Source organism: Pleurodeles waltl, chromosome 12, assembly GCF_031143425.1.
Source record: "Pleurodeles waltl isolate 20211129_DDA chromosome 12, aPleWal1.hap1.20221129, whole genome shotgun sequence".
Lineage (NCBI taxonomy): Eukaryota > Metazoa > Chordata > Amphibia > Caudata > Salamandridae > Pleurodeles > Pleurodeles waltl.
Window position 1 is genome coordinate 668,023,747 of NC_090451.1, and position 22,143 is coordinate 668,045,889.

A 22,143-nucleotide genomic window follows, 5' to 3' on the forward strand; every position below is an offset into this window, starting at 1 on the left:
CATCAAAACATTAACAAAAGTTCGGTAATGTTTGTAGATAAGGTGACAACCATAGCCACCTCCCTTGTGTCCCTGTTCCCCATTCCCTGTCATTCCTCTCCCCCGGCACCAGGCCTGGTTTCCACATCCCGCACTAACCCCACCTCGCCGGCAGGGGGCTCACGAGAGCCAGGCTCCCAGCCTACGGTCAGGCCTCCTCTCGGTGGTTATGATCCCTCCGCGCCGACAGAGGGCGCTGCTCAGAGTCGCCTCGGCCCGTGCTTCCGCCCTGTCCCCGCTCTTGCCGTCGCCGCTCGTCGTTCGGTTGGAAAAAGGAAAACAACCAAGGAGTGCTCGTAGCCAAGACCCGAGCGGGCCGAGGAAGAGTTGCACCCCGGGCCGGGGCCCCGACGGGACACCAGGGAAGCGAGGAGCCCCCGGCGCCGAGGACAGCGGGCGCGCCTGAGCCGGAGGTCAGTACCGCCCCCTGGGTGTATAACCATCCTCCTGGGGGGATAGAAACGCTCCCTGCCGGGCCGAGGCCTGGTGAACAGGGCAGCAGGGCCCTCTTGGAGTGGAGTGTGGCTGCCACACCCGCTGCACGCCGTGGGGATACTCCGTTTCATGCTCTTGGTATTAGCTGATAATCTGTTGCATTCTGGGATTTGTAGTCTTAGTGTGCTGCCATTGAACCACTTCAAGTCGCCAGTGCTTGAAAGGATTCGTGGCAAAAAGCTGCGTCTCCAGGGAGTGCGCGGTCAAACAGATGTGGGTTCAGTTACACAACACCCCACCCAACTGTGGTTAGCAACGTAAACCCATTTCAGACACCATTCTCGAAGAGAGGGAGAAAATGAGCACACTTTTAGGAAGCCCGGGTAAATAAAGTTGCTGTTTTGGGTGAATGGCCATCGTTCCAGTTGGTGTATTAAGTAGGATTACCACATTACTCCATGTCACGAGGACCCCTTATTTCCATTTAAATTATTTAATCTATCATTCCATTTAACATATGTTTAAATTTTGTTTGGTAAACTTAAACCAAATAGACCACTACATCTTAGTCTCAGAGTTTTTTTTAAATTTTTTTTATAAAGGAAACGCAGTATTGTTTGAAAAGGTGTCCTACAGCGTAGATTTACGGAGTACCTATTGTTTCACGGATTTGTGAGATAACTTGGGTACATTGAATCTTGAAAGAAAAGCATTGGAATTCTTAGTTAAGGCCCTCATTAAGTACTGGGACTGACTAAGTTACTCGTCATCTTATGTGGATATATGGACACAATACAACGCATTGTGTGACATTATAATGTAGCGATTTTACTCTCCCAGATGCTATGTTAATAATACTCTAATTCCTTGGAAAGGAAGCTATTCATGCAGCTAAGCCTTTTTCAACATGCCTTTGAACAGGAAAATGTCTTGCATGGAAGGGCAGGAAAGTAATTGTGTTAGCACTGTTATTTCAACCTTCGTATTAAAAAGCAGAACGTGTAAACAATTACAGTGTTCCACAGAGTAGAAAAGCAACCTTTAACCATAAACCCCTTCACAATAAAATGTGTACCTCATTTATTTAGTGTGTTCCAGTTACCTTCCTAAGTTGTCACGAATTTTGTATTGACCCTCTCTAGCAATAGTATATATCCTATGGCAATTTCCTTTCCACTGAGTCATAGTCCTAAAAATTATATTTTATACTTGGTGTGCATGTTTCAATAGGAGGCACTTTAGGTTTGCAGAGTGAGACCCTAAAAAAGATGCAATGTGTTATGGATTTGGTTTGCCACAATCAACATAACTAACTGCTGCTTTACAAATAGCGTCTGTGAGGTAAACAGTGTATAAATTGTACTTTTCCCTTGCCTAATGTGGGCAAAATTGCCATCTTGTTATGTGCCTGATAGATGAGTCATCGGATAAAAGGTGTGCAGTTAGATTTTGCAAAGTGTGACTTGGCTCTCTGAGCTCAGTAAGTTTCTGTTTTTTGACCCATGTCAGCTGAAATGGTTTTAGGGTTCCGCGCACAAGCGCTCCGTCCCTGTTGTAATCTCTCTTTGTGCTTTTAACCACACCTATGTCACGCCTGTCACTTTCATTGGTTCGTGGCTTGCCTTTTAAAATCCGCTTGATTTCATTAGTGAAAGGCATGCGTACGTCATGCCTTTTCCAGTGTTTAGCCCTCCTCAAGTGCACCGGGCAGCTACTGAAACCATACGAGGCTCCATGCTTTCAGTCTGGTTTCTGCACTACTTTATCTTTTTATTTTCCACGCACCACGATTGGGCTAAGTTTTACATAGTGCGATTGCGCTCATTTTTTTCCTTTCAATTTATATGGTGAGGAAAGTCCAGTAAGGAGTTTACAACGCTAATGGCTTTAACTCGAGCAAATGCTAGACGTGTTGCATTGCAAATGCTTGTTTGTTGTTGAAATCAGTAAATTATGCATCAGGTTATAGATTGTGGCAAGAGCAGCAAATTCATATTTACTTGAAAGGAACATGTTTATCAACGGTGCGTTCTCTAGTGACGCAAAATCGGGTGACAGAAAAACTGTTGGGTATAGTAGCAAAAGCTGTACATCAAAACAACATAAATAACAATGGGCCTAATTATGACTTTGGCAGTCCGACAAGCGGACTGCCAAAGCTGTGGGGAAAGGGCCGGAGTTAAACCCCGTCCTCCTCCACCCCACAGCCAGTACGCATTCCGAGAGTGTTGGGCGGAGGGGCCCCTGCACTGCCCACAGCAATGTCGTAGGCAGTGCATGGGCCCCCTCTGGCCCCTAGCACTGCCTTTACGCCAGCCTTTTCATGGCAGGTTCCCCACCATAAAAAGGCTGACAGAAAGGGAAGTCGTGATCAGAACGGCAGTACTGAACTCAGCACTGCCGTGACTGACCACAACTTTGACCACCGACAACCCGTTGAGATCCCCGATCCTGGCGGTGTGGTGGTCTCCTGGTGGACTGACTTCCAGGAGTGTAATCTGGAAGTCGAACCGCAAGGAATGCAGCGGTCTGACCTCCACCGCGAGTTTGGCAGTCTAAAAAAACTGCCAAACTCGTAATCTGGCCCTGTGTTTGTTAACAGTATAATTTATTTTGTAGCATGAATTCCCTCCAAGAAGTGGCATTGGCCCTTAAATAAAAGGTACAGGCACACACAATTGTGGTGTGTGAACAGAAAACAATACCTTAGAATAGAGTGTTAGGGACTATGGTGAACTATATTTACTCCTTCTCAGAAAGACAAATCCAGCAGGGTATGATTAGTTAAAGTCAACATCTTGTGTGGTATACTCAGTAGATCAATGTTCCCTTTCCCAGCTTCTGTTCGGCCTCTGTATCCATACACTAGGCTTTTCAAGTTTTAACATAACATTTCTGTTTGTACCTTGATGACATCCAGATTCATCGCACAGTCAAGATTCAGGGTGTCACCCATGTCACCGCTACAACTTGGAAAGGCTGGTGTGTGTGTATATGTGCTCCAATTGTCTACATGTTTGTCAAAATCAAATATCCCTGTCATAGATGTTTTTCTTAACCAAAGTAATTTTTGGGTTTCGAACAATTAAAGACATCATCTAATAAAAACTGTAACCTCGGAGTCATCTTCAACTCGCCTTTTAACGGAGCATGCTGAACTGCAGTACGATCCTGAGACCTATACACAATATAGTCCTATGAACATTAGCTACTTTGGTCTCCCCAAAAAGCAAGCACATAGCAAACGGCCTACAGTTAAGGACGTTTGACTATACTTTATTGGTACCCTGTAAACTACATCAGATCTGCCATGAACAGAGGTCCATTCACCAATAAGGTGCATATCAAAGGACATTTTTATCAAGTGAACCTCAAAGTTACCCACACATCATTGCTATCACATATGAACAAGATTGTGAGGTGGAAATACCTCGACCTAGCAGGTGGACTTTTAAAATGTAAGCACTCTTAACACTAATGGGAATTTGTGTACCCTAATTGCATGTGAACATTGGTATTTATCCTAGAGTGTATCTATTCTGTGCAACACATTTGCTCAGAAGAAATATTAACCCTCAAAATGAAGTGCACCATTTTGATTGTAAGTGTGCAGAATAATTCAGGGCTTCGGTGTTTCACTATAAGATGGAGCTGAATTTGTGAAGTTTAAAAACAAATTAGTGTGCGAACTAGCTCCTAAAATGCAGTAGTTATTCTAAATGGCTAAGTATTTTTTTTGTACATTGTTCATAATGCATGGTATGCTCCATGAGGGTCCGGTGAGGCAGGACATGTTCATTTTAGGCCGTGCAGTTGTAGGAGATAAGTGGAGAGCTTCTTGTCTAAAGTCAAAATGCATGTAGTAGAAGGTAAAGGACTCGTTTGACCAAATTCTTGAAACGGATAGTAGAACTTGTTCACTTATGTACATGGTGAGCTCACAACACTGAAGGAGGCAGTAGGGTGGTGTGAGCGTCTGTTTCATACCTGTTTACTGACTGACACATTGATAAATTAAGAAAAGAGTGTCAGTGTGGGGGGGAGGAGTAGGGAGACTCACTCTACCCCAATCTTAATGGCCTAGCGAGGTAATGGGCTATCAGGAGATTTCTCAATAGTTCTATTGACCAGTCTGTCTTCTCTTCACATCATGCTTGTTAGGGTCCCTGAGCTATGGATCTGTCCACCCCGCCTCCAAGCCAAGGTCGACATTGTGGGTTTGTCAGAGCAGCATCTTCTTGTAACTAGGACAGTCGTCACAAACTGCTGTGTTGCACAACACAGGCTGGCGAGTTATGAAATGCAACCTTCTGATCTGTCACTTAAATTTTTCTTTGGCTCAGTCAACCTGTGGTGGGTTTAAACTGGGTAGATAGCCGCTAAGATTGTTTCATCCGTGATTTGCTTCCAGATGAGAGCATTGAATTAATGGATGCTTCTAGGGTTCTGCCGAGATGGTCTCTGGGCACTTGAGTGTCAGATGAATGCTCTATAAATGACTAGGCCCTGCCAGTGTCGCTCCTCATTAAATTTCACCAAACCTCTGAGTGGGTCATCAAAGCTCACTCTTTCCCCAGATCTGAGCGGATGCCAGACATTATGCAGAGCCTGAGCTTTTGTTTAAATACTAAATTGTAGTTTCTTTACATTGCTGTGTGCATTATTGAGACCATTAAATACTATAGTTTATCATGCTTGATAATTGTTTTTTCGTTTGATTTTATTCAGTAGTCGCCCCAGGGGATTTGTCTTAAGTGCATGTTGCGTTGGGCCACACGTAATTTTTGAAGTGCATTTCCTTGTTTTTATGTATTTCCTATCTTGAATAATGTATGTGTTTGTTTCTGTAATACATACTGTTACTCTTCGCTCTCAGCAAGTATTTAAAGCTTTTGCTTGGGATTTAAAACTCCCAGCCCAAATGTTTAAGTGCTTTCTTGCATTAGATCTCACATTCCCCTATGTCTTCATTTTGTTTTTCAGAACGACCCTTGTAAAAGCACCAATTATGGATGGCTGTGAGAACTCCTGGAATGAGAAATAATACTGCTGTTCTATCTTCCAAATGTGAGTTGTGACAACCAAATCTGAAAATCGTTGTGGATTGAGAGATGCAATGCTACTTTTCTGTGTTCCCTTGGAGTACAATGTTTGTTTGCGGACAGCACTTCCAAAACCAGTAAAACAGAGCAACATGAGATCCCAAGTGGCTTGGCATTAGGATCAGGAGCAATAATTGCTTCAGAGGCATTTGGAGGTATTAGTCTATTTGGTAGGCAGTCAAGCCTGTTGCCTGTGATCTGCATTTTTTCACAGAGTTGATACTAACACAATTTACACATGTAAATTACAATTTATCGAAGCATGAATGCAAGTAGCATCCCAATTAATAAAACGTTTGAGCAAAAAACAGATGCCAGATTCCTCTTAGCGTGCATGCTATGTTTCAATTCTCTAGGTTTTGTATTTGGCTTTGGATCTATGGGTGCACAAGCACACCTTCTCTGTCTTTGTCCTTCTCATAAAAGTTTGCACATGTACCTTTGTTTAGCCTGACTAAATATACGTTTTTATCATTAGGGAACAGTGTTGAGAGTGCAAATATATGCACTATTACCGCATTGATACAGTTTTGAGATATTTAACCATCATATTATTGCACCAGTCAGTGCTGTAGTGGAGTTTTAAGAGTCATTGCTTAATACAAAACAAATATTCCTTCATGACTAAAGCTGTGCTGTTGGTCAGTTTAGGATGTAGCTGAGTGGAAAAATTAAAAATCGGGGTTGCCCACCTGTCTTTCCACTGAATACTGTGTAGTATTGCACATAGGAACCTCAAGCAGACTGTGTTACTCACATGCCATTCTTCTCAAATCCAAAGCTTTGTGTTTATCTGAAAAAAATGTATTTCCCACCACAGAGAGAAATCCGAGAGGTGACCCTGTGATGGCACCATATTCATTTACACACAGCTTCTAGAAATGTGGACATTTTGGGTTTTGAAGCGGTTTCTGGGTAGTTCAGCTGCTAATTCAAGTTGGATATGGAGTTTGTTCTAGTTCTGTCTACCAGAATTGAAAACTGAAACCCTCCAGCTCCAAAATACAATAGTCCAAATCTTGACTGATATAGATAATTGTTTATTCCTTTACTTTTCCACTGTAGGCAACACGTTTTACTTGTAACAGACTTTCTCAGGGCTAAAAATCATATAATACATCAATTAATCATCAAAGATAGATAAGGCAATTCTACATATAAGATGAGTATATGTCCATCATTTAAAGTACACAGCATCCAGAGAAAATAAAACCTTAAACATAGTGGAAAATCATCCAATATGAATAAAGTTAAATCCCCAGAACAACTCATAAATATCACCCATGCCTAAGACAAGTCAATAGGTGTGTGCAAAATAATAAGTAATAGAATTCTTGTTGGAAATTATACGTTCTAATGCTCACCAAACAAGTCAAAAAGCCCCAAAACAACCCATAGTTCTCATTCGTGCCTAGGATCCATCCATATCTGTGTGCAAGAGCATCATCAGAGAGATAAGTGACATGCCCATGAGTGATGCATGAGAATCTTGTCTACAGTGATATGTTAGAATGCTTATCAAACGCATAAAATAAATCCTCGCTCCTTGTAAATGAGATATAATGGAAAGAAATATATATGAAAACAAGATCACAGAACATCAGAGGCCCATCAGAAGATTGGGAAAATAAATCCAAACTAGTTAGGCAAATGTGTGCTCAATTTCATCAGTAAAACAGAGTCAATAAATCCCAACTTCATTATAGTCAAACGAGTTAACACTTCCTAGAAAGCCATACAAATTCCAGCTAGTAAATCCGAGCCTTGTATTAATATTAAGTGCTGAGCCATATCATCAAAAATGCAAATGTCCGTCCCCATAAACTGCAGTAACCTACAGTTATACAAGGGTCTCATCACCATAGAACCACAGTCGTATCCAAAAGTAATATGGGGTGCTGCGCAGAGTAGTACCTCAATATTATAAACAAAAATCACCATCCTGTGATTTCTTCTTGTAATAAGAAGTCAGATTGCTAAAAATGTCCAGATATCATCCAAAAACTAGAGAATTGAATTTGTTATTTACTCTCCTTAATTCAGTATCAGTCGTAACGTCTGTAGGGGCCCAAGCGCTGGTGTAATACACGGGTGCCATCTTGAAACTGTGTATATATGCTCAAAATAAAGAAAGGACTATATTCCAAAGTCCAGACTTATTCCTCATCTAAAATAGGTTAAATACATAACAAAGGGCCGCCATATTGCAGAGTGCAAGTACTAATTGTACTTAATATGCCTGTCACCCTAGGGTTTTAGTTTGCAATTCTGGAATAATACCTGTTGTGTGGTGTGTGATGGCCATTTCACCTCTCTGGGAGCACCTGAGAACTCAAGATTAAATACTATATTATTACACTATTAATGGAGATGTGCACCTGCAGATGAGTTTCTAAGCCATCACAATTGCTTAAATGTATCTTTTTTTTTTAATCTAGTTAACGTTGTGCAAGTTGGCACATTGTCCTACTTGAAAAAGCCACTGAACAATAAAGGGGAACATATTTCCCAGTGGTGACCTGGTGTATTAATAAGAATGTAGTTCTGTTGGCATGAAAGATTTTGGTTAATGTCTCTCTTGAGGTAGTCTTTACATATGATTTTAAAGCTGCCGCAAGACAGAGTTGATGTTTGAGCCGAGGCTCAGAGAAAATTGTGAACCAAGATTAATCTTCTCTTCAAAGGAAGCTTATCCCAGCCTCAGTCCATGGCTGTCCCATTGTGAATTGCATGGCCGGGTCAGATGGATGCTTCAATTAGTAGCTTCATAAGGCATTGCGAAGCACCTCCTGTTCAAGAATAAATAGTCTTTTAGATAATTGCCTTTTATTGTACGCTAGCACTGACTTCAGTATGGTGTTCTATGATCATAGGATTTTTGTCGTTCCAGAAAGATAAACATGAGCAAAAAGAATATCTGACACCCGTTGTAAGTCCTGCAGTTTATGCCAATTTCAGTCCAGTATCACAAAGTAGGACATCTGGGAGTGATTCTAGTACAATGCACCTCCCTTCTGAATGTGCCTGCCTTCTGTCTGAGTCGTATGACATTACATCATGGGAATTGCATGTTGCAGACTTCGTTATTTGCTTTGGTTTTCTGCTTTTTAACACTCTGGCACCAGTCACCTTGCTGAGAGTGTGCTGATCACCCTGCTGCTCTGAGGTAACTAGAGGGCTTGAGTGTTGCACAGGAAAGACAATAATTAGAAAATCTGTACTGCTTCCTTCTGAGCTAATATGGTATATTGTCAATTATGTTGCTTGTCCTTGTGGACATTATGCTTGGAAGCAGTTTATTTGAAGGGTTACCGATTTGGATCCTGAGTGGATTGTGTAATGAGAAGTGACCCTTTTTGTCAGTGGCATATCGAACTTTCACTCGTACTGTAAACAACTTTTTTTATTTTAAAGCGGTTGTTTCTTACAGTCCACAAAACGATTATCTGTTTAATGTTGTTTCTTTCAATTTTTTTTTTTTTTCAAACAAAATTTGGGACCAGTGGACTTTGGCTCAGATATCCTATTCTATAGTGTGAGATTGTAACAGGAAATGTCTTTTAGATGAAGCTTTCAATTTAATTTTCAAAGGGGTGTCTTGAATCTACAGCATGGTTGCACCATGCAGTATTTATTTCCTTTTTTTAATTATGTTATATTTATTTACCATAATATAGTTTTACCCATCCCTCCTTGTAATTCTATAGCAGAATGTTTTCAAATCCTGGCCTCAGTGTGGAAGCAGGTAAAGGGTTCTATTCAACCCCTTGGAATAACTCTGTTAAGGTTGAGTATTTGGTGAATTGTGACCTGTGTGTGCTTTTTTGATAAATGTGAATCCCATTTTTTCCCACTTACTGAACTACCTTAAGTGTGTGGCACTTTTGGATGTGGGTTTCCGCACGGTCTAACACTAGGACAGGGGTGGGCACTCTACCTGATCCGTGTGGGCACATACTTTAAGGACTTGCCTTATATCAACAACTTAAAGTGCCTCTGTTCTGTATTGTGGGCCCACTAAAAAAAAACAATTGTGCATTTGAATAAAACAAACAATATTGTTGTGTGCCATACTTATATTTTATTCACAGCATTGTCTTTCAAAGCAGGGTAATATAATTAAAAAAAAAAAAAATGACCACCTCTCAGTTTAAAGTAGGGTTCTTTCTCCAACGGTGAAACACATAAATGAATTGGAACTGTTGTTTTTCCCAGACTTTAGCCCCATTTGCTCAGTAGGACAGGTGAAACAATTGACGTCCCTGCTCTCCTAATTTGAACTTCAACCCTCCTATCCCCAGCCCCCCTAGATTGTAGGGGTACATTCGAACCACTGAAATTGTGCATCTCTGTGGTGTTTTCCCCATAATGATCACTTTATTTACAAATAATACTTAAACATAATGTGCATAATGTGTGTTGCATAACTTATCTTTTCTTGCCACATAATATAGTCAGTCTTTTTTTGTGTAAATTGGTCTTTCTTAGCAGCATGATTAGATCTGTTTTGGGTGCAGAATGATTTTCCCAACAGGAATTGTTGGGAGAATGGTTTCTCCTAGTGTTGGGAGAAGAATGTGTGTTTGTATCTTATCTGAATTTAGAAGTAGACTCTTGGGTTAGATTCTTTTTTTTTCTAGTTTAACCCAGGGGCCTCTTAGACCTTGGGATATTTGCCTGCTTTAAAGCTAGTGGTCTGTACTGTGACAGGATAGTAAGAAACCTTTCCCTTTATTTTGAACATCACGCAGCAAATGGTTGGCTGAAATAACCTGCATAAATGAAAGAAAGTTTTGTATAACATAAAACACAATGTTTTTATCCGAGCAGAGGACTCCTACCCTGATGTTGGTGAATCAAAAACTCCATTCTCCTTTGATGGGTCAATTATAATAGAAGGTACTTCATGGTCTCTCCCAGTCTACCAGAGGAAGCAGTGGCACATAATGGGATGATTGTTACTTGTTTGTTTATGGTTAGTGGACAGCGTGCTAACGGTTCCAGATTTAGAATGTAATGTAGAAAATGGAATGCCACATGTATACTTGACAATTGATTCTTTGCTGTTTTCCCTGCCTAATTATTCCCTGAAGCTCCAATAAATACATTATGTCTGCGCCATTTGTGAGCCTCTCTTCAGTCACGTATTGCCCCTTGAAACCTTAAAAAGTGGGCTGCAAGATGCAGGGACCCTCAGGAAGAACCTCCAGAGCACTTCTCACAGCTGAAGAAAGAGGGCATTGGGAGAAGGGGACCCTCTAGAACTTTCCTAGCTTTGGAGGAGGGGATCACTGTAACATTACTTGGAGAATTATAAGGTTGATGGGGAAGAAAAAACGCTCTCTGCCGCAAGTGTCTTTTCTTGCTGGAGCAGAAGAGTACGTCCTACCACCTCATTGATGTGAGACTGTTCTCCCACAAGAACTCCTAAAGAGCCCCGGAGCACATGCTGAAGAACAGTTCTAACAAAACTTATTTTGTTTCAAGTGAAGATGGAGATGGCCAAGAAGGGGGTCTCAGGATCTCAACTGAATAAGGTAACTCACTGCTTACTGGTGTCTCTCCAGTTTGCTGTTCCCCCAATTTTGCAGGTCCATCCTGAAATACCTTGTCTCCAGGTAGCCGAGGAAGTGATGCACATGACTGCTGACAGGCATACTAATCATTATCTCTGCGAGAACCTTACACTTGGTCACCATGTGATACTGTCCATTTCCAACCATCGCCTTAGGCAGGCCAGAGTATTTACAGACAACACCGTAAACATGCAAATGTGACATTTGACACCAGTGTGAGCGTCTTTGTGCATGCATACGTGTGCTTGCCCTTTAAACTAGTTGTTTGGAGTTGATACGTATTCGCCCTGTCAGTTCAGCAGTCGTAAAACCTGCTTGGGGTTGATGTTTTGCTTGACAACTATTATGGACACATTGGTTTTGAACGCTGTATTTTGCTAGGTCAGTTGAATAGTTTATTTCTGCTAATATTTATGTGTTGATAACCAAATTTCAGTTCCAAACCCTCAACCCTCTTGCACCAAGTGAAGTCCCCACTGTTTCATTTGTGCCTTTCTTTCATTGCAGTTTGGCTTTCACTGTCAAGGCTCAGAAATGCATCTGAATTTGAAAGTAGTGTCCTCCAGCAGGTGACGAAGCGGGACCCACTTAGCTGAAACCAGAACCAGGCCATCTATCGTGACTGAGAGAACTCGGCAAAGAAAGACAACGCAATGGACTAGACCAGCGCTATCAGTTCAGTCCCAAGACCTATGATATTTGTAGAGACATTTCAAGAGAAGTGAAAGGAAGAGACAAACACTCAACTTCTGATCGCACGATCAAGTGGCACAAGAGCAAACTCGCAGAAATATATTTTTAATGAACCATTTAACTAGCTTTAGTGTTAATAGATTATTTTTAAGTATATTTTTGTTTATAATTTTTTAATAGCTTGACAGAGCTCGCCTTTTTGGTCAGTTGGCTCAGATTCTCGATTTTGAAGCACGTTAATTTCTCAGTGGAGGTTTTTCTATTACCTGTAATATGCGATGCTAGGTGCTATCTGTGCAACTGACAGCAAGATTATCCTATAAATTATTACAGAGATCAGGTTGTAAAGAACTAAATCAATGATAGGCCATACAAGGCTTTGGCACACCCTGCGGACCAAATACAAAAAGGAGGCTTTTCATCTTACCCTTCAGGACTTAAGTGCCTACGAAACCCAACCCCCAAAAATTTCTGACTCAGGGCAAAGCCAGAATACAGGAACAGCACAGTCCATTTCTTAAGCTTGTGGACAATCAAACAACTGGTTACAGAAAATATCCAAGTGCCCCTTTGATGTTTGTTTTCCCAGCCAGTAAAAAATAAGTAATATCAGGGTACAGTGTGAAAGAAAATGTTATTTTGTTTTTGTTTTTCTTAAAGCAGTATCTTAGTTGCTCTGGCTTATATGTCGATCCTAAGAAGGGAGTGTGAGCAGCATCTCCTTTCTCTTTATTGATCTGAGTTAATGCTTTTTTGGAGTCTGGGCGGAGAGCTTGTTCGTGTGTTTTTTTTTTTTTTTTTGTCATGAATTCAGTTGCCTTGGAAAACTTTAGAGTACAAGCCTATTTATTGGGTTGAAAATCTTCACAGAGTACATAAAGGCAAAGTTCAGCAGGGGTGAAGCTGTGGGCTCTCGGCATCTACTGCCAATAAGTGAACTGTGTATGACTAAGGCACTTTAGCTTTTCAGTCACCAGAAAGCAAGCTGGGATTGAAAGTATTTTATTGTATTTTTTTTTTTTAATTTATTTCTAACGGACTAGAGAAGGCGGCGCCTCTCACCTTGACAAATGGAGTGTCCAACGAGGGAGCATGGGGATGGTGAAGACATGAAGTCCCCTAAACCTGATGACCCCCAGATGGCTGCAACTCCTGCAAAAAAAGCCTTTGTTGCTGGAGATGGTGACCAGCCACACGCTAACCAAGAGATACTAGTCAAAGCTGAATGCAGCTCAGCCAAAAGTGTAAAGGAATCATCAGTGCTGGATTCTGAGAGTCTAGTGGAAGAGCAAGAAAACACCATAACAGATGAGTCGTCTTGTCCTCGAAATTCAGAAACCGATTCTGAGCCCCAGGCCGAGTCTCTAGGCTCTACCTCGGTATCCGATGCTGAGGCCGGGCAGCAGGCTGGATCCCTGCAGCAGGAAGAACTTGAGACAGGAAAGGAAGATCAGCAATTGGCAAAGAATTGTACTGAAGGAGAGGCTGCACTTCCATCTCCGCAAAGTATTTCTTCAGGTGTTGGTGCATGCGGACCCCACGAGGCCTCTGATGCCATTGCTTCCAGGTCTCCAGGGAATGAACCAGAAACAGATTACTACTTCGTGAAGTGGATCAACTGGAAAGGGGAACGAACACCCATCATTACTCAAAGTGAGAATGGCCCCTGCCCTCTGCTGGCCATCATGAACATCCTCTTCCTGCGGTGGAAGGTAGGCACCAAGCCGTATCCTCTTTCATTAGGTGCTATGTACAGTTGCAACTTACAGGATATTTTATACTATTTGGGAACCAGTATTGTGTCCAGATGTATACGGTATAGAAATTGTAATTCCTTGTAAAACCGCTTTTAAATTGTGACACTGAGACCACACTGTCCATAAGTTTGTGCATTGCATCGGTTTGGTAGTTAGTTACATTCTTGGTTTTTCAGTGCAGAACATTTACAATTATTAGAGCAGACCCCATTTCTGACTACACCTTCTATGTCGCAAGAAAACCCTTCTTTCAGTGACTAAGGTTTCAAACCAAACTCCTGACCGGAGTTCCAGCCCACACACTCCCCACTCTAACCACAGCTCAAACTTGAGGATGGTCTCTTCTGACCAGAGCTCCGCTCTAGATCTGTTGCTCTCTACCTCCACTCAGAAATCCTCCTCCTTTCTAACTGCAGCTGCAATCCATACTTCTACTACTCAAATCAACAGCCCAGACTCCCCTGTTTACTCTTACCAGAGCTCTAGCCCTGATTCTTTCTTATCTGAACCAAGGTCCAACACTCTCCTTCTCCTCCATTGATCACTGCTTTATCCCAGTTCAGCTAGCTGCCTTCGTCTCCTCATCCGACCAGAGCTCCATCCGAGACCCTTTGTTAAGACCCCAGTTTGAGCTCAGCATTCTCCCATCCTCTGCCTCTTTTAATTTACAGTAAAACCCCTTGCAGATTCTACTTCTCGACTAGACACATGCTGTGACTAACTCCTAGTCGTCTTCCCTCCACCCTGGCTGCAGCTTTGTCAACCACCCTTCTTCCTCTTTGTCTGAAGCTCTGCTGTCTACCTCTCTACTGGCAGCAGCTTTGTCATCCCTGTTCCCTCTCAGTCTGCAGCTCTGTTGGTCCCCCTTGCTACAGTTCTATTGGGCCTTCCACATCCACAAGGGCCACAGCTCAAACATGCTTTTTCACCTCCCAGTATCTACAGCTCAGTATTTCTGCTCTAGCTTCCACCCTCTGACCTGTCTGCAGCTTCATCAGTTTGTTCTTCCACCCTTTCCCTGACCCCAGCTCCATCAGCCACTGCCCGCTTGTCCCTGACCACTGCAGTCTGTTGTCCCCTGACCCCAGCTTTATCAGCTCACTTGTTTTACAACACATCAAATTTTAGGCCCCACATCTGACTGTGCGCCACCACAATATTCTCTTTTTGCCACACAGTTAGCATATCACACTGAGTTCATAGTAGGTTTTTCCAAAGCAATCACTTCCTCCTCCACTGCTTTAAAACCCTACAGTGTGAAAATGGGAATGGCTTCAAGTGTTTTGCCACACATTGTGTGTGTTTTTTTTTTTTTTTTTTTTTTTTTTTTTTATTTATTTTTTTACATGGCTACAAACTTGACAGTTTTGCTTTTCACTAATGGCCGAGCTTAACTACTCCATGCACTGACAAAAAAAATCTCTGGAATGCACATCTTAGTCCAAAGAAGACATTTATTATTTCACTGCTATCTATATTATAATGCAAAGCAAATAATGAATTAAAAATGCATCACCATAGGTCCTGTCAGGTGCTTCATCTTTCTTCTTCCAGCAACCCGATGACCCCGTTCGACTGAGAAAGAGATCTCTACCCTCACAGGAAATCTGTATCGAGTATCCGATGTCTGAATCCTGATTGAGGTCTCTGAATCTCCTACTGTAGAACTGGGCCTCTTTTATATCTTAAAAACCAAAAAAGGTGCTTTATGGAAAAACCCCTCAAGTTGCGCAAGAAGTATTCAAACATGCTGGCTAGTTTAGGTATGCTTTGAAAAGAACACGTTGGGATTTGGCCACAATCCCAAGATGTCAAGTCAAAGCAAGGCTGTTCCCTGCTGTCTGAGTACATTCTTATCAACCAAAGCCCTTGGTGAGAAAAAAGCACGAAAACAGACTGACATTGTGGAAAATCACTGGCAGCCTTTAGCATGGCAGTGTGTAATATTATGATAACGTCAATAGGCAGAATAAAGTTAAGGCTAAACTGAATACAAAATGGAGTCTGTAACTATTGAACGCTGGACAGCTAAGCCAGATGCAAAGTGGTGCAACACAAAGTCAGTGGTCAAAACACACATTTCACTACAACAGTCCAAGATTGTGCATTAGATATGCGCAAACACTGGTATGTGTAAAAGGCTGCTGTCATAAGGAATGTGTACCTACTTAACTTCAACGTTGCCTCCTTTTGTTTCTGAAATAATGGGTGAAGTTCTGAAAAGGAACACCATAATCTATATTACATAACCATGATTTGTTTTTAACAAGGTTGCTTGGTGGAACAAAAACCTGTTTCTAGTTGCTGGTGCTTTGGCACTTTTAAATGTTTAGCATAGGTAGATTATCTAGGTCTGTGTATGAGAAATAATGATGAGTGATTTCTGTGTTGAGAAGACCAAGTTCTACTCCTAGGGTCCAACTTGATTAAATCGGGTAGTCCAGAAATTGTGAAACCTAGATCTAGAGAGGCCAGGTGAAGAATAGACTTTCAGTTAAACCATTGGTTATGTATACATGTTGCTTTTAGATTAATTACATGTAAATCTATTTTATGTGGCAGTCCTAAAAACCTGCTTGACTTTGGGCCTCCAGATTGGACACCCCAAGACTTAATCCTTTGCTAATCATTTTTAATTGTTCCACACTTTTCTTGAAAACTGTTTCTGATCTTATATACAAGAATACCACACTATGAAGTGCTTTTTTTCTTAAGAAGAAAAAAAATACATTTAGTGTTTGCTTCTCTGGTTTTAGGTGAAGTTGCCTCCACAAAAGGAAGTGATCACATCTGAGGAGTTGATGGCTTATCTCGGTGAGTGGCGATTTGTCTGTTTTTTACTTGAGTTGTGGCTTTGCTAAAATCATAGGCTATAGGACGTGTAAGAAAAAGCATTGATCGGATAATATATGTTCTATAGATTTTAAATTGGTTGCTGCTGTGTTTCATTACATGTGGATGATCTCTTGACTTCAGTCAGTGCATCCAGTAATATTGGAACAGGCTGGAACGTGTTAACTGAAGCTAGGGTTTGCAGGGGAAGCTATGATGAGTTGGATGTGTCTGACCTGGTAGTGCTGGTTATTAGGCTCTGACCAGGACGTGAGCACGTAATCTTCTCTCTGAGCTGAAGCTGATTATCATTGTCTCTCGAGGTGTGGACCCTGTTCCCGAGTACTATTTCCCTGTCTCATTTACTGCCTTTTTTTCATTTAAAAAAAAAAGTTGTCCTAATGGTTTTTAACAGGAAGTTGGTTTATTTTTCTACCTTGCTTTGGAAGACTTTAAATTAGATAATTTCAAATGTATGGGTATGTTTGTGTGTTGTTGTTTGGCATGGAAACCTGTATTTTCGCTTCATTGTTTTCAACAGAGCTTCCACAATTCAAATGTTCTAATGAGACTTAAAAACCTGCCCCACCCAAATTAAACAGCCCTGTTTATTACCTAAATCATGGATTCAACTTTTTCTGCCAATAGCGGATGAAGCATAACCGGAGTTCATGATAATCCACCTCACCTGAATAGTAGAATGGGATTAAGGAGTCCGTCTGCTCACTACGGTTCTAAGGCAGATTCGACTATCACCTCAGCTAAAACATTTAGCTGGTGGAATGTTCCAATAGCCTTATGGCCCTTTAGTCTCGGGCTTTACCAGTTGGTAAAGGCTCTTTCTATAGCTATAGGCCCTCACCTTTGGCTTGGACCTATAACTCTGGTTCAGGTCCTTTAGCCACTGGTACAGCCTCAGCAGCAGGATACATGAACAAATGGATGTCTAGCTCAAAATAACATCTTTGCTTTACCCAGCACCTCTCATTTCCCTTACTGAATCTGTACCCTTTCTACATTTTTACACCAGATAATACATAAGCACCCATTTAATTTATCTGTATTGCTTATTTTAGCTGAAGGTGGTGTTTCCAGGTAGTTGCTAGCTTTATGATTGAGATTCCTATGTAAAAGAGTTGGTGCTGCTGTTTGTTATAGCATCATGAAACAGCCTGACTATACCCTTCTTTTGTCTTTACAGGGGAATGTTTTCTGTCAATTAAACCCCAAGAAAACTCTGAAGCTTTGCAGCTAAATTTTCAACAGGTGAGTCTAACATAACATGAAACCAGCATCTCGGAAGGTAGGTACTATGTAAATTAAGTTTATTAATCTGTCTATTCCACCACGTCTGTGGGCTTCGTTTTCTTCCTAATGAGTTGTGCTGGAGTCTGGACTCCATATTTTGTTAAACTGTGGACTCTTGTGAGCTTCTTGCTCCGCATGTCCAGTGGCAAAATTGTAGTGAGCTTTGCGCCACTGCTGTGGTGAGAAACTGCAAAGAAACTCCGTTTTAAGCTTGGACATTTTTTACAAAATGTTTTTGTGGAAAACCTTCCAGGCCAGTTTTTGCTTGTGAAGCCAATTCTGAAATCAACAAAGTGTAACACATTTATTTCTCTACAAGTTCGCAAACTACTTTTTTATGTAAATTGCTTACTGAATGTTTTAAATCAGAAATTCCATCACTTTCATAAATCTTGCAAATAGTTTAGGACAGTGTTGTTAATTCCACAGGTCTTTCACATTTTATAAGATTGTAATTCCGTATTTTCTTTTGTTATTTCATTCATACTACTTCTCCCACATAGAGCCAGAGAGAACTTTCTATTGCTAACATTTCAGAAAATGTATTGTTCTTTGAATAATTTTAAATGAAAACTCCGCTTTAAAAAAAAAAAAAAAAGTAATTTGCCTACAAGGAAAACCAACAGCTTTTCAAAAACAAAGTACCCAGCATTTATCACTAGTGTGTGAGATGAATGGTTAGAAACGCAATATTTGGAGGGCTGTTGCTTGAGACTGTCAATCTGCAGTGTCTCTTGCCTCAGTGGTGATTAGGTACGAGGCACCCTTGTTGTAGAGACTTACAAATGCCTGCCAGATGGTCCAGGCTATTCGCAGGCCAGATGGTCGCCGACAATAATCCTGTGAGAGATACAAGGGTTAAAGCTTCTGCAGCAGAGTTTGTCTGCACTCTTCAGAGGTTCGGATCCTGCAAGAGAAGTCTCGTCTTTTATCACTCGAAGTTTAAAAAGAAAAGAAAAAAGGACTGCAGTCCGGTACTAAAGACACACCTGTGTGTACGCCGTAGAAATGGTCAGTTGATTGTTTATATTGTTAGTTCCGGCTCATGCTCTTCACAGACATGACCGCTCCATCTTTTAATAACATGAGAGCTTACGACCATCTTTTCTCCTTAGCCTGCATATGTTGTACTCCTTTCTGCGCTACCACACATTAACTTTAGTTAATACACAGTGCAGCTTCAAAGATATATCAATTCCATCCCACTTGTTTCTTTCCCTTTGTGTGTCTTGACAGGATTACCACATAACCTTTTTCCCCTGTTGGATCTTTTTGTTCATTATAAAATCCTTAGGTTGCCACTTACTAAATGTTTTTGCCTTTAAAACGTAGTTTAACAATTATTTAATGTTACTATATTGGCAAAATTCTACGGTGCAAATGTAATACCGTTCAGCACAAACAAATATTTGCTAATACTTCATATTTTTTCTATGTAAAAGCCTGGGCTCACACTATTTCTTAGACTTTTAGTTTAGTTATATAAATGGGTATAAACCAACATAATACAGAGAACATTGGTCTGATTTCTGAATGAGCTTTCAGTGCAGAACATGCATTTCTAATTCTTGAATATCAATGGCTCTTTTTTTCTTTAAAAACAAAAACTCCATAGAAAACACCCAGAACAAAACGTTCCACAAAACTTATAAAACACATCCAGGTGTGCACAGCCTTGGAGCTGGGTGCTAGTATGCGTGTGTAAAGAAATGGCTCCCTGTTGCAGTTACCCCCCACTTTTTGCCTGATACTGATGCAGGCTTGACTGAGAAGTGTGCTGGGACCCTGCTAACCAGGCCCCAGCACCAGTGTTCTTTCACCTAAAATGTACCATTGACTCCACAATTGGCACACCCCTGGCATCCAGGTAAGTCCCTTGTAACTGGTACCCCTGGTACCAAGGGCCCTGATGCCAGGGAAGATCTCTAAGGGCTGAAGCATATCTTATGCCACCCTGGGGACCCCTCACTCAGCACAGACACACTGCTTGCCAGCTTGTGTGTGCTGGTGGGGAGAAAATGACTAAGTCGACATGGCACTCCCCTCAGGGTGCCATGCCAACCTCACACTGCCTGTGGCATAGGTAAGTCACCCCTCTAGCAGGCCTTACAGCCCTAAGGCTGGGTGCACTATACCACAGGTGAGGGCATATGTGCATGAGCACTATGCCCCTACAGTGTCTAAGCAAAACCTTAGACATTGTAAGTGCAGGGTAGCCATAAGAGTATATGGGCTGGGAGTCTGTCAAAAACGAACTCCACAGCTCCATAATGGCTACACTGAATACTGGTAAGTTTAGTATCAAACTTCTCAGAATAATAAACCCACACTGATGCCAGTGTTGGATTTATTAAAAAATGCACACAGAGGGCACCTTAGAGATGCCCCCTGTAATTTACCCAATTGTTCATTGCAGGACTGACTGGTCTGTGCCAGCCTTCTGCTGAGAGACGAGTTTCTGACCTCATGCGGTGAGAGCCTTTGTGCTCTCGGAGGACTGAAACAAAGCCTGCTCTGGGTGGAGGTGCTTCACACCTCCCCCTCTGCAGGAACTGTAACACCTAGCAGTGAGCTTCAAAGGCTCAAGCTTCGTGTTACAATGCCCCAGGGCCTCCAACTAGTGGAGATGCCCGCCCCCTGGACCCAGCCCCCACTTTTGGCGGCAAGTCCAGGAAAGATAATGAGAGAAAAACAAGGAGGAGTCACTGGCCAGTCAGGACAGCCCCTAAGGTGTCCTGAGCTGAGGTGACTCTGACTTTTAGAAATCCTCCATCTTGTAGAAGGAGGATTCCCCCAATAGGGATAGGAATGTGACCCCCTCCCCTTGGGAGGAGGCACAAAGAGGGTGTACCCACCCTCAGGGCTAGTAGCCATTGGCTACTAACCCCCCAGACCTAAACACGCCCTAAAATTTAGTATTTAAGGGCTCCCCTGAACCTAAGAATTTAGATTCCTGAAACTACAAGAAGAAGAGGACTGCTGAGCTGAAAAACCCCTGCAGAGGAAGAACAGAAGACACCAACTGCTTTGGCCCCAGACTTACCGGCCTGTCTCCTGCCTTCCAAAAGAAACCTGCTCCAGCGACGCTTTCCAAGGGACCAGCGACCTCTGAATCCTCTGAGGACTGCCCTGCTTCAAGAAAGACAAGAAACTCCTGAGGACAGCGGCACTGCTCCAAAAGAACTGCAACTTTGTTTCAAGGAGCAGATTTAAAGACCCCTGCAACTCCCCGCAAGAAGCGTGAGACTTGAAACACTGCACCCGCCGACCCCGACTCGACTGGTGGCACCTGAAGGAACGGAACTCCTGTGCAGGAGTGACCCCCAGGAGGCCCTCTCCCTTGCCCAGGTGGTGGCTACCCCGAGGAGCCCCCCCCCTTGCCTGCCTGCATCGCTGAAGAGACCCCTTGGTCTCCCATAGGAAACTATTGGAAACCCGACGCGTGTTCCCACACTGCACCCGGCCGCCCCCGCGCTGCTGAGGGTGTACTTTTTGTGCTGACTCGTGTCCCCCCCGGTGCCCTACAAAAAACCCCTGGTCTGCCCTCCGAAGACGCGGGTACTTACCTGCTGGCAGACTGGAACCGGGGCACCCCCATCTCTCCATTGAAGCCTATGTGTTTTGGGCACCTCTTTGACCTTTGCACCTGACCGGCCCTGAGCTGCTGGTGTGGTAACTTTGGGGTTGCTCTGAACCCCCAACGGTGGGCTACCTTGGACCCCAATCTCAAACCTGTAAGTGATTTACTTACCTGTTGAAAATAACAATACTTTACCTCCCCCAGGAACTGTGAAAATTGCACTGTGTCCACTTTTAAAACAGCTAAATGTGTTTTATGTAAAAAGTATAAATGCTAATGTAATGATTCAAAGTTCCTAAAGTACTTACCTGCAATACCTTTCAAATGAGATATTACATGTAGAATTTGAACCTGTGGTTCTTAAAATAAACTAAGAAAATATATTTTTCTATAACACAACCTATTGGCTGGATTTGTCTCTGAGTGTGTGTTCCTCATTTATTTCCTGTGTGTATGTACAACAAATGCTTAACACTACTCCTTGGATAAGCCTACTGCTCGACCACACTACCACAAAATAGAGCATTAGTATTATCTCTTTTTGCCACTATCTTACCTCTATGGGGAACCCTTGGACTCTGTGCATGCTATTCCTTACTTTGAAATAGCACATACAGAGCCAACTTCCTACAGCGTGCATGCACTAATTTGGACACTTACATGACAACCATTCATCAGAATATTCTAAATGGCTTTCCATGCACCCATCCCACACATCCTGTGTAGGGCAGTTTATGGATATTTGAGTCTCCTAACACCAAAACCAACAATAACAAACATACTTCTGTGACAACATGCCAGGCAGTTGACAAGCCAGTTAG

At 42.2% G+C, this 22,143-nt stretch overlaps 1 protein-coding gene and 1 non-coding gene across 3 annotated transcripts in view; both read left to right on the forward strand.

Annotated features, from left to right (window-relative positions):
• Nucleotides 1-279: 279 nt before the first annotated feature.
• MINDY1 (MINDY lysine 48 deubiquitinase 1) overlaps nt 280-22,143 on the forward strand; it is a 45,814-nt gene continuing 23,950 nt past the window's right edge. The window contains exons 1-5 of one of the 2 annotated variants that reach the window (XM_069218513.1): nt 280-452; nt 5,458-5,541; nt 11,660-13,557; nt 16,359-16,416; nt 17,636-17,700. In XM_069218513.1, the coding sequence (XP_069074614.1) occupies nt 12,916-13,557; nt 16,359-16,416; nt 17,636-17,700 (765 nt within the window). In that variant the 5' untranslated portion in view covers nt 280-452; nt 5,458-5,541; nt 11,660-12,915. The remainder of the gene's footprint in view (nt 453-5,457; nt 5,542-11,659; nt 13,558-16,358; nt 16,417-17,635; nt 17,701-22,143) is intronic. The other variant, XM_069218515.1, reaches the window with a different exon arrangement.
• On the forward strand, nt 16,643-16,732 carry LOC138268898 (Z30 small nucleolar RNA). Its single transcript, XR_011200189.1, has one exon. It is a non-coding gene; the product is annotated as a Z30 small nucleolar RNA (small nucleolar RNA).